The sequence below is a fragment of the Centropristis striata genome, chromosome 5 (assembly GCF_030273125.1).
Source record: "Centropristis striata isolate RG_2023a ecotype Rhode Island chromosome 5, C.striata_1.0, whole genome shotgun sequence".
In the NCBI taxonomy this organism is placed as follows: domain Eukaryota; kingdom Metazoa; phylum Chordata; class Actinopteri; order Perciformes; family Serranidae; genus Centropristis; species Centropristis striata.
Window position 1 is genome coordinate 21,959,737 of NC_081521.1, and position 19,831 is coordinate 21,979,567.

Sequence of the window (19,831 nt, forward strand, 5' to 3'; positions counted from 1 at the left end):
TCTTAAATTGAACTCTTATGAGTTTTTTTTTTGTTATCATTATATTTGTCCAAACAAATGTACCTTTAGTTGTACCAGGCATTAAAATGAACAAGAAATTGAAGAAAAAGGATGGTTAACGTTAAGGTTAATGTTGTTGTTACTAATATTTTGTATCCAAGGTAACAGTGGATGAAGTAAGCCTCACCTAATACAAGTAATAATACATGTTTGTTAAGAACTAATTGTTGAGCATCCAGTACAAGATCACCAGCCAGACTTCTATCCAACAGCAGCGGTGACCTAACGTTATACTGTAGGCTTCAAAGTCCATCTCCCCAGAGCAGCCGGGGATTGAAAACCTCTGCCCTGTGCCATTTGTCCAACCATGCACACACACACACACACACACACACACACACACACACACACACACACACACACACACACACACACATACACACACACACACACACACATACACACACACACACATACACACACACACACACACATTCACATACAGTATGTAAACCCCCAAACACACATAAACACACCCACGTTTATTGCCAGGTGTTGAATAGTGTTTGTGGCTCCAGAGTGCAGGTCTCATTAGGGGACTTAGGTAAGTGTGAGCATAAGCGTTGCTGTTGCATGGGCCAGCTGCACTGCTCACCAGACCAGACAAATCAGGATATTTAACCCTGTAAAGCCAAGTGTATCATATTTGATACATAAGTTTTTGAGACCTCTACATCATCAGTGTGATATTTTTTTCCTGAAAAACCTAATGAATACATGAATTGACAATTAAAAAAACTGAGTAACAAATTTCACAAAAATACCAGATGTAACAAAAATGATTTGCTGGTTCCACTGGTGGATCTGTCATTGCTGCGTGAAAACTTCATATCAGCAGATGTATGATGTTGTTATATGGAAAAAAATATTTTGTATGTTTGAGGAAAATGTTAAAAGGAAAGTCAAAGTTTTATTTGGTTAAAAATATTAGGTTTTATGTGATTATGTTAGTTCAAGACAAGCAAATTGTGAGCAACAAATTGCACAAAAAGACCTGACGTATCAACTATGATCCAAATTAAATTCATATATGAAAATTGATATTGAATTTAAAAAAAAGGTTAGCCGGTTCAACAAACACTCCAGTTTTGAAAATTTAGAATTTTCTGGCAATTATTTCACGGTTCAGGCTTTATAGGGTTAACACACACACACACACACGGAGCTGCATCATCCACTGTTCATTCATCACGTGCCTTGAGAAGGGTGCTACTGAGTGAAAATCACGCAGTCATCAATCACGGGAAATGCATTAGAAGTGAACGTGAGACCTTTCTCAAACAAAGTCTTCAATCATTCTTCAAATTAATTTCCTGATATACAGTAGTGTTCAAAATAATAGCAGTCCATTTTTTGAACACAACTGTATCATTTTGAAGTGATTACTTCATTTGACGGTACAAAATGCTGGCCATAGCAGATATGGCATCTGGATCTCGTCTCATGCTCGATGTATGTCTGTGCAACATGTGTGACATGCAGTCCAAGCTGCTGACTTTGTGCGGCTCAGCCAACACCATGTCACAGTCCTTCTAACTGTCATGCAAGTTTTAAGGGCAGACCCTGGCCTAGAGGGCTCTATGTCTCAAACCAGACTCTCCTCCTCTGTAGTGACCCGGTGGTGGAACGAGCTTCCAAACTCCATACGATCTGCTGAATCCCTCTTAATTTTCAAAAAGAGGCTGAAGACCCAGCTCTTTCTTTACTGATCATCTACACACATAATCAACACATGATACAAAAATAACAAAAATAATATTTGATCATCTGAACTCTCTACTGAAAAGCACTTCCTTCCTAAAAACACTTACATCCTAACAGGACTCAACTTAGTCCATGCCACGTATTCTTGCTTATTCTTGTGTTGTTTCTTTCCTTCATTCTTGCTTGTGTTGTATTATCTCTTAAATGTAAGTCGCTTTGGATAAGAGCGCAAAATGACATTGTAGATATTGAAGAGATAAGAAATCGGGCTTGTTTCCCGAGGGTTGCTGGTTCAAATCCCAGTACTGACAGGTCAAAACGGAAGTACCCCCTCCTTGCATGATGTGTTCACTTCTGTAAAAGGATGGGTTAAATGCAGAGGTTGTATTTCTCCATTGTGAAATTCAACCTTATCTTAAAGGAGACCTATTGTGCTCAAATTTCACAAATAAAATTTCAAGCACATTCATTCATACTTGTAGTTTGAGTTTACATGCTTTAATGAAAAAAACAACAACACCTACAGTCATGGAAAAAACTATTAGACCACCCTTTTTCTTCAATTTCTTGTTAATTTTAATGCCTGGTACAACTAAAAGTACATTTGTTTGGACAAATACCAAAATCATTATCAAGAAAACTATGGAAAAATGGCTAGATATCAGCACCTAAATTAAATTCTTATGAGCAATTTTTTTGTTGTCATTATGTTTGTCCAAACAAATGTACCTTTATTTGTACCAGGCATTAAATGAACAAGAAAGCAAGGAGAAAACAAGAGTGGTCTAATCATTTTTTCCATGACTGTATTTAAGACCCCTTTCTGAAAAAGCCCCAGTCAGCGTCAGAGTGCCCTGAGGAATTACTGAAATGAAATATACTGTAATGGCACTTTTTACCCTGAAAAATCACCAATAAAAGCTTCTAAAACAAAAACTACAATCTAACATGTTCCAGCCGGAATGTGATTTGCAACTGCGGAGAAATAAGTTGAGCCAGAGCGATAATGGCTGTTGGGGGACAATGCTTATAGAAATATTAGGGAGTAAAACTATTATAAAGATGTAATATAGTGTGCCATAACACTCCCCACCATGTTGAAATGTGTGGGTAGAATGGGTTTAGTAGTGGCCAGCTGTGCGTATGTAATGTAAACACTGCAGTCATGTGCCTGGAGCAGACGACCATATATGGAAACTGACGTCAGCTTGATCCGAGTGTAAAAAAAGACTGATGGAAACAGCATTCAGGACCCGAGCAAACCTGAGGTTTTTTTCTCACATGGATTACTTTTACACATGTTTATAACATTATTCTGAACTTTGCCTATGTTTTGACATTGTTACATAATATGTATATATATATATATATATATATATGACAGAAGATTAGAAAAAAATCCTAATAGGTCCCCTGTAAGTAATAAAGTGTAACCATGACAGAAAATTATTTTCCCACAGAATGATCATTGTTCGGCTGTCCTGCATTAAGATGGACAGTCAGCTGGTCAATTTAGCGCTGTCTGTTCACTGCTCAAAGTTCAACTTAAAAATTCTTTGAGAAAGCCACACAAACAAGCATATTTCTCTCAATAGCCGTGTTTCCATCAACCAATTTCTATGCACATTTTGAAGATTTGCATGACAAAAGCTTGATGGAAACGGCAAAATTCCGTGGGGAAAAAAATCAAAAATGCGCATAAAAGTTTTTATGCTTGCTTGAGGTGGTTTTTGTCTTTTTCAAAAAATAGTTAATATGCTAAAACACTTTTCCGAATAAATTCTGAAATGGGGAACATTTAACTCATGACTGATCAGCTGCTTCCTCCGACATGAAAAAACAATAATTTAACAATATTAACAACAATATTTTATCTCGTGGGTGGCCAAAGTTGTCCGATTAGCAACCTATTTTTTTTAATAATTTTTTCTCTCCTGCTCAATCTCTTCTTCTTCCACTGTTTACTTACGGATTAGCCTACAGCAACACATTAAACTGCCACCTTATGATGAAAGTACATTTATAGAGCTTTGTTTATTCGATCTTAACCAGTTGATGGAAACATCCCTAATTCACTTTTTTTTAATGCAACGGTTCAAATTTTTTCTTCAAAATTTGCTTCAATCATGGCTAATGACATTCTTTACCTGCTCTTGCTATCTCTCCAGATTGATGCCTTCCAGCACATGCAGCACTTTGTGCAAGGGATGCAGCAGCAGGCCCAGCACGCCATCGCAGCCGAGGACCAACAGCACAAGCAGGAGCTCCACAAACTGATGGCCAGGTATGCCCTTTTTAAATTGGAAGCACATTAGCAGCAGCTCACCACCTAATAAGCCTTTTTTCCACATGCCACAGTAGGAAAAGCACAGGTGTAAATAATAACATAAATGATGGTTGAATTCCATTTAGCTGCTTCAGTTTCAGGGACCTGCTGTTGTGCATAATGAATCACTGTCTTACTGTAATGACTTACTGGGCACTTGAGTACCATTAAATTTATTACTAACACTTGTGCTTTTCTTACTATGACAAGTCAAAATGTCTGCTGTGGCGGTTATCAAGTGTCTACATCCCCTTTTAAGACATTTTCAATTTTAATGAGTGACGGCCTTAAATGCAGATATGATATGATAGACATTCTTCACTGTCATTTGATTAAAATTACTTAAAATATAATCAAACATTAAAGTGCTTAACAAATGATGAGTTGGTGTAATTAGCTGTGATCAGATCGCCATCAAGGGTTCCAAATTTTCTTTAAACTATGTTGACATAAACTAAAAACAGAGATCAGTCATGTAGGCTAAGTTTAGAAGCAGCATGTAGAGTAAAGGAATGTAGACAAAATAGGAGAAACTCCTGGAAATGTCACCATTGAAAGGAAGGTCATAATAGTGATCAGTGGTGGAAAAAGTATTCAGATCACTTACTTCAGTAAAAGTACTAATACCACACTGTGAAATTACTCCACTACAAGTAAAAGTCCTGCATTCAAAACTTACTGAAGTAAAAGTACAAAAGTATCAGCATCAAAATTACCCAGGGTACCCAAAGCCGCTGATGTGTAGATCCTCATTGCTGTCTGAGGCTTTCAGCCACGTCTCTGTAAAGGCCGTTTCTAAAATCACGCATACATCTAGCGTAGGCCTTTAGTTCGTCCATTTTATTCGGGATGGATTGAACATTAGAGAGAAGGATAGTCAGGAGTGCAGGAAGCCGGCTTCGATTATCCGGCCCGTATTTCCTCAGTCTGCGTTGGACACCTCTTCCCTCTCTATCTCCGGTGTTTTTTGGACGATATTTCACCTGTAGCTGCCAGGGTGTTGCTCCGTAGCGAATGGGGAATGGGCGGAATTGCGGTGCCTGTTGACTGTGGTCGCAGGTAAAGCAGTATCTCCCGGCTGTAGGTGATCCTGTAGCCAGCCACGCCGCCGTCAACATTTAATCCCCAGGCAAACCGAATAGAAAGAGTCCAAATCGCCACAAGCACGCTAAGTAGATGCACCTCATCATTAAAAGTTTCCACACAATCTCCAAGTGCTAAAAACGTGTTTAAAAATAGACAAACAATTCAACACAATGACCACGATGCTCAGCTGCTCCCAGGTCACACAAACGTGAGCGTCCCTGTATAGGTTATTATTGATGCATTAATGTAAGCAGCATTTTACTGTTGTCAAGGAAGGGTTAATTTTAACTACTTATACACTGTTATGTGATTTGATTTATAGAAATGCTTAATCACTTAACCCTAACCCTGTTTATCATGTTTTTTTTATGTTAAATCTCGACCTGAAAAGTAAAGCTGCCAGCTAAATGTAGTGGAGTAAAAAGTACAATATTTGCCTCCAAATGTAGTGAAGTAGAAGTATAAAGTTACTCAAGTGGAAATACTCAAGTAAAGTATACATACCATAAATTGTGCTTAAGTACAGTACTTGAATGAATGTACTTAGTTACATTCCACCACTGATAGTGCTCTTACAATAGTGCAAAAGGTTTAAGTTGCTATTACAGGTGACCGATAGGATGAGGGGAACAAATACTGAATGTATGAAGTCTTCTTCTTTCAGTATATGTAACTATTAATCAAGTTAAGAACGAATCAGCTTTTACCAGAATAAGTACTAAAACAGGTTAAAAACACTGAGTGCTTTGAGGAAAACTCCCAATTTTTATGTGTTCAGATGGAAGACTGACTCCATGGCTTTTGTTTCTTGGTGCATATCACCAGTGATGGAAATTCACCTGAAGTAATGCCATGTGTCATTATGCATTTAGATTTGGTTCAGTAGTATTAAATCTGTGCCAGACACCGCACACCCAGTCCAGCACACAATGGAGAAAACACAAAGCAACATGCTGAAGTAAGGAAAAAGTAACCTCATGTATTTTCTGCCCTCGTGCTGTAAACACACACAGGGTCGTGTACAGTGCGTCCTGCTTCTTTTCCAGGAGCATGACCCAATCTGGCATGGCACCTTTTTACTAGTCCGTTGGCGTCCTGAGCTCTTTTTCAAAGCTTTGGCTGTATCCTCTGAATGTCTCACCTCAGATGTCTCAATAAAAAGATCCCTTCTGGCAGCTTGTTCCCCACAGCTACTTATCACAAAGCAAACACGACGCGGTGCCTGCTCGGTATCACAGACCAGGTGTGGCTCCTCCACAGGGCCGCTGGTTTGCACCTACACTTCTCCTGCTGGGTGTTGTGATCTTTGGCTCGCAGCCCTGGTGCAGCCTTGACCCCCTTCATCCATCATCAGCACATCTCACTGTGGAATAAGATGCAGTTTGGAGTCTGTTTCGAGCAGCAACACAACATCAGATTTTTTTCATTCATTTCATTGTCATTTACTATAGGTTTGAATATTAGCTGCTTGCCAGTGCAAAAGAGAGAATGTTTCAGGGGCAGTCCACATGAAGACGGGTGTATTTTAAAACAGGCCTTTTCATCCATTCGTTCTCAAAAAACCTCCCAGCCATGTTAGCACTGTGACCATCTCCATCTTAATAAAAATGCAAACGCAAAAATGTAGCGCCAACAAGAGCATGCCAAACCAACAGGCAGCAGTGTAAGCCTAACTACCTTAAAGCAATGTTCAGAGGACGATGGTGGCCAAACAGAAGCCTAAAGGCTTAAATGAATGCAAAATTAAGGGCATGGCCACTTCCAGTGACAGGCTGCTGCCCACCCCCACTCTTTCTCTTTGCCCCCTTTTTTTGTATTAGCTGGATTTTAGGAGCAGTAAGGCACTGCCAAGATTGCAATGGCTGGAGCCACAGGAGGCGAACACATTGAGCTTTATTTTGGCTCTTCAGAAACCCATGGGTGACGTCACAGAGACTACATCCATATTTTATACAGTCTATGGCAGCAAGTGGCCAAAAGTGTCTGAAAAGTCTGGTGCATAAAATGTCTAAGGCTATAGCCTTGGAAGCAAAGGACCAACAAGGCCACTGCATCTGTTCCTCAATATAGCCAAAGAGGAACTGTACATTATGTGATAAATATGTAGAGAGTCCTTTAAGCAAGGCTAGAACCAGCACTGCTTTGGTCTCATTTATGAGGCCTAAAGAAAGGAAATAACAGCACACACTTTTAAATTATAAACCAACAATTATTTCTTTTCGTTTTTTAAAAATCTACACCCTGGAAGGAGTTTTACAAAAGCATCGTTTTCAGTTACCTTAAATGCAGTTTGCATGTGGACAAAAGGCCCTAAAAATATATAGAAAAAGTTACATATTTTATATTCCCCATGTACATGTGTACTTGGCCTAATTTGACTGCACTGCATTGTGTATAATGTCGGTCAAACAACTCGAAGCAAGCAAGAGGCAACCTGGGAGCAGACAGCTATAATCCCAGGTACAGTAAATAATACAGTAGTTTCATCTGGCCTCGTACACAAACACACACCAGTCATGTGCACCCTCCCATCTCATAAATCATACATGACACAAGCGTGACAGCAGGCAGAAGGGGCTTTTTTTTTTTTGCTTAACATTAGCGTCTTGCAGACAGTGACTCTGTCCGTCTGAGGAATGTATGTTGGGGAAAATACCTGTATAATGTTAGTCTGGACGGTTCCCCTCCAGACGTGCTGACACACTTTTGTGAATGCAGGTCGGCTGTGTGGTATGGAGCACACCTGGAAATGGATGCCTCCACTCTCTCCCCAAAGAATCCAGTGTAATTTCACTGCTCTTTTTCTTGAGATCAATAACACTGGCGTCTCCTTTCTAAATAGACATGTTGTTCCGACGTCCCCAAACACTCCATCTTCCTACTGATTCTTTCCCAAGAAACATCAACCTGTTAACAGTTTACGGAAACCGTTCGGCATAGACGTGCTGAACCCAAACTGTACGTTTGCATGGAAAAGCACTCAGAAGAAATGACGTAATCCTGAAAGAAAATGTATTGGAGGTGCTCTGCAAACTTCTGCTGGACGGGTTGTCTTGGCCCCAGTAAACTCAACTAGTTTGACTATGTGCCTGTTAGCATCTGTGTTTGTGAGGATGATGGATGGAGTTAAGTCCTCCTTAGGGATGACACAGAGCTCACTGTCGGGTTAAATTAAAGAAAATGTGGATTGGATAATTAAAAGTCTCCGGATGTGATCCCAGAACCCTTCAGCAGATGAATGCTGCTTTCAGTAGTGATACTTTTGATAAATGGCTGCATGATATCCAAGCCTTGTACCATTATCTCACTCCTTTTAATGGATCGCCCTAGGGATGTACTGAATGTCTCTACCAACTCTCTTTAAGCAGTGACAACAAAAGTTGTAAACTCATGGTGATTATTCTGTGATTTGTTTCCTAATTTCCTTGTTGCCATGTTGTCATGTGGTTATTGAATTAGTTGCTCCTGCAGAGCTGCTGTTAACAACATGGCCCTCTGGCCACAGTAACGTTCATGATTTCAAAATAGTTTCTGTTGAATGCAAGCAGCAACCTCTGAACCTGAAGTGAAGCCAGTGCTGAAGTGCCTTAACCCTGCATTCTTTCTAATGGCCTGCAGGGGGCGACTATACTGGTTGCTAAAAGAAGCCAAGTGAAAACGAGCCTACTTTTTGCTTGATTCATTACCAAAAAAAGATCCTAATTTCCAAAAATGTTTCCTAATTTATTTATGGTCTCAATTGCTGGTCTTCTTTAATACAGTATGGTGTTAATTTTGTAAATTATGGTCCCGTTTAGAGTAAAAAAGACGATAAAGCAGGGTGGTCGTCTTTCTGAGGTGGTGCGATCCCTGACCATGGCAGCCTACGTGTCGAAGTATCCTTGAACAAGATACTGAACCCCAAATTGCTCCCGATGCTGCGTTCATCTGTGTGTGAATGAATCCAATGGTGGTAGGTGGCACCAGTGTGCCCTGGTAGCCTCGGCCACCAGTATGAATGTGTGTGTGAATGGGTGAACGAGCGTAGTGTGTAGTGTAAAGCCCTTTGGATAAAAGCGCTATATAAGTGCACTCCATTTACCATTTTACCATATGCAAAAAGTTAACCGGAACTTCTTTTTTTCACAACTTAGTTTATTAGTTTTCTTAACAAAAACAGACACAACACATAAGAACATACAGATAACAAAATTGTATGTAGCTAAAGTGAAATAATTCTGCTTGACAGTATATGCATCCATTGAAAGGTAATCAAGAGCAATATATACTTAAAAAAAACAACCGAACAAATATGAAATTAGAATAAAAATTAAGAAAATAAATAAGTAAAAACAACACACATGCAACACCAGTTATGTTAAAAATATTATATCCCATGTGTTAATTAACTTTTGAGTTAAGTTCAAGAGCTTGTCATATCAGCTACAATGATTGCGTACCACTGTTAACATGCAGTTTTATAAACACGGAATCCTTCAATTTCTCTTTTAAAGAAAATGTAAGTAATATTTCAATAGGAAGTAAAGCAGCAAGTCATTTAAACAATCATCTTTTCTGAAATGTCCTCTTTTGTCCTTTATTTTCTCCTTTCCTCTCTGTAGATGTTTCCTGAAGCTGGGGGAGTGGCAGCTCAGCCTGCAGGGCATCAACGAGAGCACAATCCCCAAAGTCCTGCAGTATTACAGCCATTCCACTGAGCATGACCGCAACTGGTACAAGGTCGGTCCTTTTAACTCTAACCTTTCACTTCTGACTCTGTGGCCGCAGTAAAATCCCAGCTGTGTCGGCAGGCGGTCGTCCCAACACTGATTTGTCACCAGGAAAACCTCAGAACCCACTTTATTGCCCTTTAACCAACATAGTTTGTTTAGTTTTTGTCTCTGCACAGCTCATTTATTTTGATCATCAGATTGTTTTGCTTGTGTTGTCTCCTGATGCAACAAAGATATGAGGTGATGGAAGAGTTGAGAACATCTCTGCCTTTTCTTGTCCCTGCCTGTGCTGCGGGCTGCAAAGATGTCACTATACCCACTCACCACTCTCTCTATCCATCCTCACCAAACCCAACTCACATGTTTCATTTTAATAATAATTACAGCCCCCCGGAGATATCTGTTCCTAACCTAACTGGAAAATTACATCATGAACAAACATGCGAGTCACTACCAGTTACCACAAATCCAGCTTCACTCAGTTTGTACCATCTCCCTACAGGCCTGGCATGCCTGGGCGGTGATGAACTTTGAGGCAGTGCTGCACTACAAACACCAAAACCAAGGACGCGACGAGAAGAAGAAGCTGCGACACGCTAGCGGTGCCAGCGCTAACAGCGAAGCCAGCAATAGCGACAGCGAGGTGGACAGCACTGACCACAGTCCTGTGCCGTCACCAGGCCAGAAAAAGGTCAACGAGGTGAGAGTCACAGAGAATTAACACCTATCCACATTTGTTATTTAGTGCTCCCAGTTTGCCCAGTCCAATTAAGGTAGAAATAGCATCATTTTAAAGCTACGACATTGTCCTGGCGAAAGTTTAATCTTTGCAGTTCCCAGTTATGATAAAATCATGGATTTTGGTCCAGAATTTGCCATCCCCATGTATAACACCTGGAAACACCTGGAAACTGATTAAAATGACCAGATATCCTGGATATAATCTGTTATATTTCATTCTTACTCACACTGTCATCCAGAATTCATAGAACCATAGTAACATACCTAACTCTCGTTTTAATTGCAATTCAGCCCCTAATGGGGCTGAATTACGTATTATAATGGCAGCTAGCTGAAAGTTTTAACTATTTGAACCCAAAAACCTGCCAGTGCATCCTTAAAAAAAATGCACTTGATATACAGAAACTGAAAAAAAAACAGGCATTATTGTTGGATTTTCAACTTTCTGACAGTTCTTGAACGGATCATGTGTGAGAAACGCTTCAGTCAGAAAAACTAACCATATTAAAGCTTAGAATTGTGGTGTTCGTCAAAATCACTTTATCCTACATGTTCATTTTTCCCAAAAATATACCACAAACACTCAAAAATTTGTAAAACACATTAAATGATGCACTCTTTAGCTCTACTGTGGAGCCATGTGATTTCTCAGAGACAGTCACTGAAAATTGTAAAGAACTGCAGACTGTTTGCATAGAGAGGAGAGGACAAGAGAGATTGTAAAAATGTAAATAGTTATAGCATGTGAAGACCTTTTTTTCAATGTTGGTAACACTTTTGGACACTGGAAAAATGTTTATATATATATATATATATATATATATATACACTGCACTTTGAGTTGTGAATAAATTTGTATACTTTGCAAGTAATTCCAGGCCGATTTTCCTTCATGTCTTTTGTACTTTTTTTGCCAGTATGGATGTGAAATGGGTCTTAAATTGTATTCATTATGCTCTAAAAAAAGTCTTAAATTCTACTTGTTGAAACCTGCAGAGACCCTAGATACTGCACAAGACATTTTTGAGCTCTTCCTACTTATAGCCACGATTGTACTGTTTCCATAAAAGTGCTGAAAAACAGGGCTAAAGTGAGTAAAATGTGACAGGAAACACCCTGAAGCTGCTTCGGGTTCAGAGGCAGACTGACCTTGCTTTTTAATATAATCCCTTAAGACTGGACATGTGTGTACCTTGGATAGATGTTGCTTTTTATTGTAGCAGTGATGGGTGTAGCTGTCACCTTGCAGTGACTCTGAGACACTTCATCATGAAGCATGCATCATCGAGAAAAAAAGAGGAATAAAACTGGGGTCAAAGGTGTCAGTACGAGGCGTACCAGACCAGTCAATAATATGACGTTTGTCAGCACGTGTTGTCCTGAAGACAAAATCCTGGAAAATGTCCTGGAACCTTCCTGGAAAATAATTTGTTATAAAGAGTGTGAACCCTGACAGCCATGGCTGTCAGAACACTGTGTTCCCCCAAAAATAGCTCTTTTTTTTTTCTTCTTGAAAAAGCATCCGTGGTGTGCTGTCCCTCCACAGGACCTCTCCAAGACGTTGCTCCTGTACACCGTTCCTGCTGTTCAAGGCTTCTTCCGCTCCATCTCCCTGTCCAGAGGCAACAACCTGCAGGACACACTCAGGTGAGTAACACACTGGACAAGTACTATAAGCAAACAAACAGCAGCCCATGGTGTGTGGGGAAAGGAGGACCTCTAGTGGCTGTTAGCATTATCTTTAATAATGACATTCAGATTTAGTTTTTTATTTATTTTTTTCTACTCTCAAGGGTTCTGACTCTGTGGTTTGACTACGGTCATTGGCCTGAAGTGAATGAAGCCCTGGTGGAGGGTATCAAGACCATTCAGATAGACACCTGGCTACAGGTAAAACACACTCACACACACACACACACACACACACACACACACACACACACACACACACAGGAGTTGTGTCTTAAATGATTTCTAGTGAAAATGACAGTGTTTGGGCCTTATTTTCTATTTCACAGATAAACCTAAAGTTTTTCTCCCATTATTTCTCCCCCAGGTGATCCCTCAGCTCATAGCTCGAATCGACACTCCCCGAGCCTTGGTGGGTCGCCTCATCCACCAGCTGCTAACAGACATTGGACGGTATCATCCCCAGGTAAGTCTGCTCACAATGCTGCTCATGTTGTTTGACAGCAGAACCAAGAAGACATTTATACTGTAGTTACTAAAATCAGCAATGTCATTGATTGTTTTCCGTTCACCTGCAGGCTTTGATCTACCCGCTGACCGTGGCCTCCAAGTCGACCACCACAGCCCGCCACAATGCCGCCAACAAGATCCTGAAGAACATGTGTGAACACTGCAACACTCTGGTTCAGCAGGCCATCATGGTACAGAGATTTAATCAGTTCTTTTATCATTACTGAATAAAATCATCTACATCCTTTACTTGAAAAAATGATATTTTTGGAAAATCTTCATCTCATCTGATATGACCCAGCAAAATGTCAGTCGTTAACTTAACTACACTGACATGAATGATTAGAATCAGAGCATTAAAAAAAAGAAAGAAAAAAAAAGTTGCAGTATTAAAAACATGCATTAATCTGAAGTTCTTCTTCTACCACTATGGTGTACGAGGCCTGGGTAATTAATCAAGTTTTATCTTCAATTACAATTTTCGCTTCCAAAAAACTATTTTTGTGCTGCACTCCGTTTCACAGCGATGCTCTCTTTTTGTCTGGTGTTATAAATCTAACTCACTGCTGTAAATTAAAAGGGTGCACTGTAATATGTTGAATATAGTTTACCAAAATGTTGAATATATGCTGAGGAGTTTTCAGTAGGTTGTGACTGTGCAGTACAGCATATTTGATCTCATCAATTTAGTCTAATTTATTTTTTTAGAGTGAGGATACTTATATATGTTAAATAATATGTTTAATGTTTTTTAGAAGGTTGTGGATGTAAACTAACATGACAATGTTGATCTTATTTTTTTTAATCTAATTTTGTTATATTATTTATTTAAATGTGTATTTTATATAACATTAATTTAAATTTCAAGTTCAATAAAATGTAGGACATTTCCAAAGTCGATACTTGTCGTTCCGGCAGCTGTCAGTACTTTTAGGAACATGCTGGAGATCTAGATCTAATGAAACTATAGGCACCATGTGCATCAGGATATCGTGTCAGGAAGTTGTCGTAATAACGCTGCAAAGTTAGGCTTTTTTTATGTTTCATATCGCCAAATGCTTAAAATCGCAATAATATAGTGTCGTGACAAGTAACGGGACAAAATCGTATCGTGGGGCCTCTGCTGATTCACACCTCTATAAGTTATTGTGATTATCATTTTTGACATAATAGAGCAGCAGCCCTGTTGTTAACTGTAGTGTCAAAAGCAGGTATTTGTGCTTGGTAAGCTCCTCTCTGGGTTGTGCTTATGTGCTGTCTTCCGTCTATGTCTGGCTTTAAGAAGCTTAAACATGTTTTCTTTTTTCCTTTTTTTCTGTACAGATGTAAATGTCATATTTCTCATGAAGAGAAAATAACGAAATCAAAAGTATAGATATTATCCATGAAGACCAGATACCGATGTTTAATACCTCTGAGTTTCGACGGTCTGTATCAGAGAACACTCTGACCATTTCATCTTTTTCTTCCTCCAGGTGAGTGAGGAGCTTATCCGAGTGGCCATCCTGTGGCACGAGATGTGGCATGAGGGCCTTGAAGAGGCGTCCCGTCTCTACTTTGGCGAGCGCAACGTTAAGGGCATGTTTGCAGTGCTGGAGCCTCTACATGCCATGATGGAGAGGGGACCACAGACCCTGAAAGAGACCTCTTTTAACCAGGTGCGTGCCAGCTAAGATTTGGGTTGAATTACGAGTTTGGCTTCGTCCAGAATCACAAACCAAAGCCTATGCTTGTGTCATGTCCAACATAGATTAAACATTGCACGAAAGTCTCGTTGTGTGCAAAAATAACACCACAAATGATACTGTGGCTTTTTTAATCTCCTGTTGTTGACATTCAGTGGAAACTCAAATACAAATGAACTAAAGGAACATTTAGTTTCTCATTCTGTTCCCAAATGTAGTCCCTGAGAGGTGAAAAACTAAACAATTTGTGCTATATATTTGACTCTGATGAGTTTGTAGAGATTTGTTTACCCTTATATGTCACTCTTTTGTTTTGATTAGTGTTAAAAAAAAGAAGCTTAATTAACACACTATAAATCCAAACTGTAAAACAATGGTGGAATATTTTTAGAGTCATTGTGAAATTAAATACATATAGTTAATCACCCCAAATGAAGTGTGAGTTTGTACACAGGGCTATTTACTTCACAGCCATAAGTCACAGCAGTGACCCCGGCTCTCTGCACAGGCACTGTGACATGTTTCCATTCAGGCTGCCTTTGCAGATGTGCGCCATTAAAAACAAAATAGTTACTGAAATCCCAGATTAATCAAGTCGGAACAGTAATGTTTAATGCCTTGACATTCAGTTTTATAGTCCTGCTTTGGCAAACCGTTTGCATTTAATTGAATGAGTCATTGTACAGGGACAGAGCGTGATTGTCTCACTTGGTGCTGCAGGCTTACGGCAGGGACCTGATGGAGGCTCAGGACTGGTGCAGGAAGTACATGCGCTCTGGAAACGTGAAAGACCTGACCCAGGCCTGGGACCTCTACTACCATGTGTTCAGACGCATCTCCAAACAGCTGCCACAGGTGAGAGAAACCATGAAGTCACCGCACTCGATCTGTTTCTACCAGTTTGTCTTACAAACCTCATGCATGGATGTAAAAACTCTGAGGCTCCTGGGACAGTTGGAGCTGACATCCCACCAGTTTTGCATTCCTGTGTTCATTCCAATCTCTTATCAGATGTGATGAGATGCCGTCTCTCCGTCATGTAAAGTGCTATATATTGGAAGATAATGATTGAGAGACAAGGGACTCGTTTCATTCTTCCCCCTCTGGCTGAAGTCATTAAATAAGATGCCAAAAAATAGTGTTGAAAGATGTGTTGAGACAGAGGGATGATGGAAGTCACAGAGGAACGACAGAACATTATGGGATAGCTTCACTCTTTTTAAAGGGATAGTTGAGGATTTTGGACATTAAGTTTTATGAAAATACTTGCCAGTAGTGTAGTGGATGCAAAGCTATTAACCTACTTGCCAAGCTCCAGTGTCGGAGTTCTGGCCGGAGCCAATCGTAGAATAGATAGTTCCAGCAAGCTGGTAGGGTCACAAAACTACAAGGTTTGACTCTACAAAACTACGTGTACACTAAAAAGTCACCCATTCCACCAGAAAACCATGAAGAAACCAACTTCACTTGGTGCTATTTTGTTTCATGAAAAAGTCAGTAGTTATGCTGCAGCTGGTACAGTCTACTGGCCAGTCATTTTATTTACTGTTTTTTTCATGAAACAAAATAGTGCCAAGTGAAGTTTCATGACCCTGCCAGCATGCCGGATCAGAACCGGACAAAACTCTGACACCGAAGCTCAGAGGGTAAGCTAATAGTTTTGCATCCACTACACTACTGGCAAATATTATATATGTCATATACACTTATACTATACTGTGTATATCTCTGCATATATTTAAATAAATGTATTCATTATGTTCGTACTACTACATGCAACAGCTTATTTAACCTATTTAACATGCTAAAATATGTTTTCTCCAATGTGTAGTATCTGTAAAATGCAAAGTACTTTCAGGAAAACATACAGACACAAAAAATATATATTAATGATAAATGCCAAATAGCAGAAATGTATGTGTAGAATGTGTATAGAAAGTATGTATGTCTTATTTTTTATATTCTTATTCTGTCTTCTATATCTATGTGTCTGTACCTTGAGCTGCTGTGACAACTAAACTTCCCCACTGCGGGATAAATAAAGTCATATCTTATATTCATACAACTTAATGTCCAAAATTCCGAACTATCCCTTTACTATCATTCAGTCAACAGCCAGTAGTAGACTGCACTAAAGATTCCAATATACTTTGGTATTACAGAGGGGGTTTGTAAAAGCTAACATATGGATATTATAGCATACATATTCATTAATTATCCATATACAGATACACACAACACACACTAGGCTGTTAGCTAGTGGTGTAACAATATCAATTCAATGATCAACAATACAAAAAAAAACTTGTGATTTACACCCCTACTGGAAGCCATTTGGTCTACTTGGGGTCAGTTTGATAAGCCATAAGTAAACTTTATTTACACTTCAAGAGCAAGGATAAAATTGAGCTGCTAGATGTCATTCCTTGCAGAAATCATTGCATCGTTGAAGAGCGACATTAACAACCGCCCTTCCAGGAGCTCCCAATTTACATGGCGAATAGCAATACTATCTGACATTGTGGCATGGTCCTGCTGTGAGGGATGCCCCCTGTTGTGACATTACAGTAAGCAGCATGAAATACACAGCGACATAATAACATGCTGGGAGCATTTTATTCCCCCTCTGGGCATTAACATAGAAATAAACCCTCTCCAGGATGCATCAAGAGCAGGTTGAGGCTGTGATGAAGTAACCCTACATTAGCATTCAGTTTCACTTTAAACTGCAGAAGCATTTAAATGGATTTGATGCAGTTTAAATCACTGATGGCTGAATGCAGACAAGCAGAGAAAGTGAAGTGTTCCACAGTGATTTATTAAAGGTTGTGTATAAACAGCTTTTTGCACAGAAGACCTGAACTTGGAAACGAGCCAGCATCTGCAACACTCTGCATATTGGTTGAGGAACTGTTGGCAGGAGCTGGACTTTTATTTATTTTTTTACACAACAAACTTACAAACTAACCGTCTCTCCCCGTGTTACCTCCCCACCTCATTGACTCTCCATGCAGCTGACCTCCCTGGAGCTGCAATATGTGTCTCCGAAGCTGCTGATGTGCCGGGACCTGGAGCTGGCCGTACCAGGCACTTATGACCCCAACCAGCCTATCATCCGCATCCAGTCCATCGCTCCCTCCCTGCAGGTCATCACCTCCAAGCAGCGCCCACGCAAACTCACCATCATGGGTAAGATTAGGAGAAAATTGCACAAGCCTTGTGGCTCTGAACCCATTATAGGGTAGAAAATAGATTAAAGAATATCTGTAGTCTTGTGCTTTCAGAGGAAAAATTCAATATTAGTAGAATCTTTACCCAAACAACAAACAGCTCCAAGGCCACTTTTTATTTTGAATTCATCAGTCATGGCAGAGTTCTGTGTGTGGATAAGACACCGGGATAAAAATGTTTTTTACCAACAGAAGCAAGAGGAAACCTGTGATTAACTTAATACCAAGCTGAATCCCAATCACAACAAAAAAGAGGCTTCTTTAAGAACTCACCAGCCAGCGAGCTCATGGCATGAATTTTTTCATTTCCTCTCCTGATAGAAATAATGCGCGCGGGTCAGACTGCTTTGTCAGGAATCCTCCCAACACCGTCCATTGGCATTCATTTGAATACAGAACTAAATAACTCTGACATTTTATCCCCTGCTCTGCTTTGGAGTATGAAATACAACAGTGAAGTGCTTCTAAAAAGGCAAAGCACCATAAAGTCACCTTGTCTTGAAGCCAAATCCTCAGATTATCAATCACAAACGCTTCGCTCTACTTCACTCCTCTCCACTGCACAATGTGATACCTTGTTCTGATGTATCCCATCAGTGTTACACAACATACTCTGTAAAAGATGATAGCCAATAAATCAAGTGACCTCTCGAGCAAGACTTCAGATTAAGACCTGTCACCCACTACAGGCCGCTTAGATTTACTGTCAGCGCTCGGTCCCCCTAGTGACACACAATACATTGCTTACTGGGATTGTCATTAGGAGGATAATACAGGGACTCTGTCTAACTCGTTCCACTGGAAGTATCAGTTGACTCCATTAAAGGTACGATGATAATTACAGCGTTGGTGAAATCATTGTGATGTGGTCTGTTGAGAATACAGAGGACAGTATAAGATAGTGGAACAATTAAATATGTGACATCATCTGAACTTCAGATAACGTAAATACATTTTCGTCACTGTCATGTTGAAAACTCCTTCGACTTTAGAGGATTGAGGTGACATCATGGTTCATCCGGTGCATAGATACATATTTTCCACTACACGTGCCTTGGCCGCAGTCACCAGAACGTCATGTGAACTTTACAAGGTGCTTTCAGTGTGTAGCTGTGTTTGTTCCCACACAAATCACCGTGGGCGTCTTTTCCATGGCAGTTATTTTACCACAACCCCTCATATCTGTCACTTCAGAGTGCCATTCCAAAACCGAGGGTGACCATTAAGTGAGGGATTATTGGGACCAAGCTTACTCCTGGAGTGATGGGGTTCATGTGAAATCAATTATTGCCTGCTCAGACTCGGTAGACATTGCTTGAGGCGAAGGTAATGGAGATGCAGCTGCAGAGCAGCAGGGGAGCACCCTGGAGAAAACAGCCAGCACTGCCAAATCCAACCAAATAACTATTGTTATGTAACGCCATAGGCTTTTTTTTTTTTTACAGAGCAGTGTGTTAATGTTATGTTTTGTGGCGCCCTCTGCAGGCAGCAACGGCCACGAGTTCATGTTCCTGTTGAAGGGCCATGAGGACCTGAGGCAGGACGAGAGAGTCATGCAGCTGTTTGGTCTGGTCAACACACTGCTGGCCAACGACCCTGCGTCCTTGCGCAAGAACCTCAGGTAAACACACCGTCATGTTCAACCACACAGGAGCACCACGCACACACACTCCAAGGGTACAGTACATTTCACACGTCTGGAGCACATACCAGAGGTTGCATGAATCATATTTATTTATTCGTTTTAACGATGAAAAACCTCTAAAGCATGTCATTAATTTTGACAGACCAGAACACCCAGGATGATCTACCGTAACTTATTAATGCACACCCCTGTCCAGTTGGTGGCTTGTGCATGTTAATTAGCTGTTGTCTAGTTCTGTCTTTAATGTCACGTGCATGACCTTGTTGTCTAGCTGGATTTAACTATCACATTGGTAGGCTATGTGCGTTTGTAAATACATTAGCTTAAGGCCTATGATTCTAACTTGTTTCCATAATCATATAGAGGGAAGTCCTCCCCCACCATAGGGGGGAACAACTCATCTTGCATGAAAGTGCTTGCTAACACATAGCTAACATTAGCTT

At 40.1% G+C, this 19,831-nt stretch overlaps 1 protein-coding gene across 2 annotated transcripts in view; it reads left to right on the forward strand.

The window, feature by feature from the left end:
• Positions 1–19,831, forward strand: part of mtor (mechanistic target of rapamycin kinase) — a 120,073-nt gene that overhangs the window by 88,873 nt on the left and 11,369 nt on the right. The window contains exons 37-47 of one of the 2 annotated variants that reach the window (XM_059333126.1): positions 3,933–4,048; positions 9,778–9,895; positions 10,391–10,588; positions 12,149–12,276; positions 12,423–12,519; positions 12,686–12,784; positions 12,897–13,019; positions 14,304–14,486; positions 15,234–15,368; positions 17,528–17,702; positions 19,229–19,364. In XM_059333126.1, the coding sequence (XP_059189109.1) occupies positions 3,933–4,048; positions 9,778–9,895; positions 10,391–10,588; positions 12,149–12,276; positions 12,423–12,519; positions 12,686–12,784; positions 12,897–13,019; positions 14,304–14,486; positions 15,234–15,368; positions 17,528–17,702; positions 19,229–19,364 (1,508 nt within the window). The remainder of the gene's footprint in view (positions 1–3,932; positions 4,049–9,777; positions 9,896–10,390; positions 10,589–12,148; positions 12,277–12,422; positions 12,520–12,685; positions 12,785–12,896; positions 13,020–14,303; positions 14,487–15,233; positions 15,369–17,527; positions 17,703–19,228; positions 19,365–19,831) is intronic. The other variant, XM_059333127.1, reaches the window with a different exon arrangement.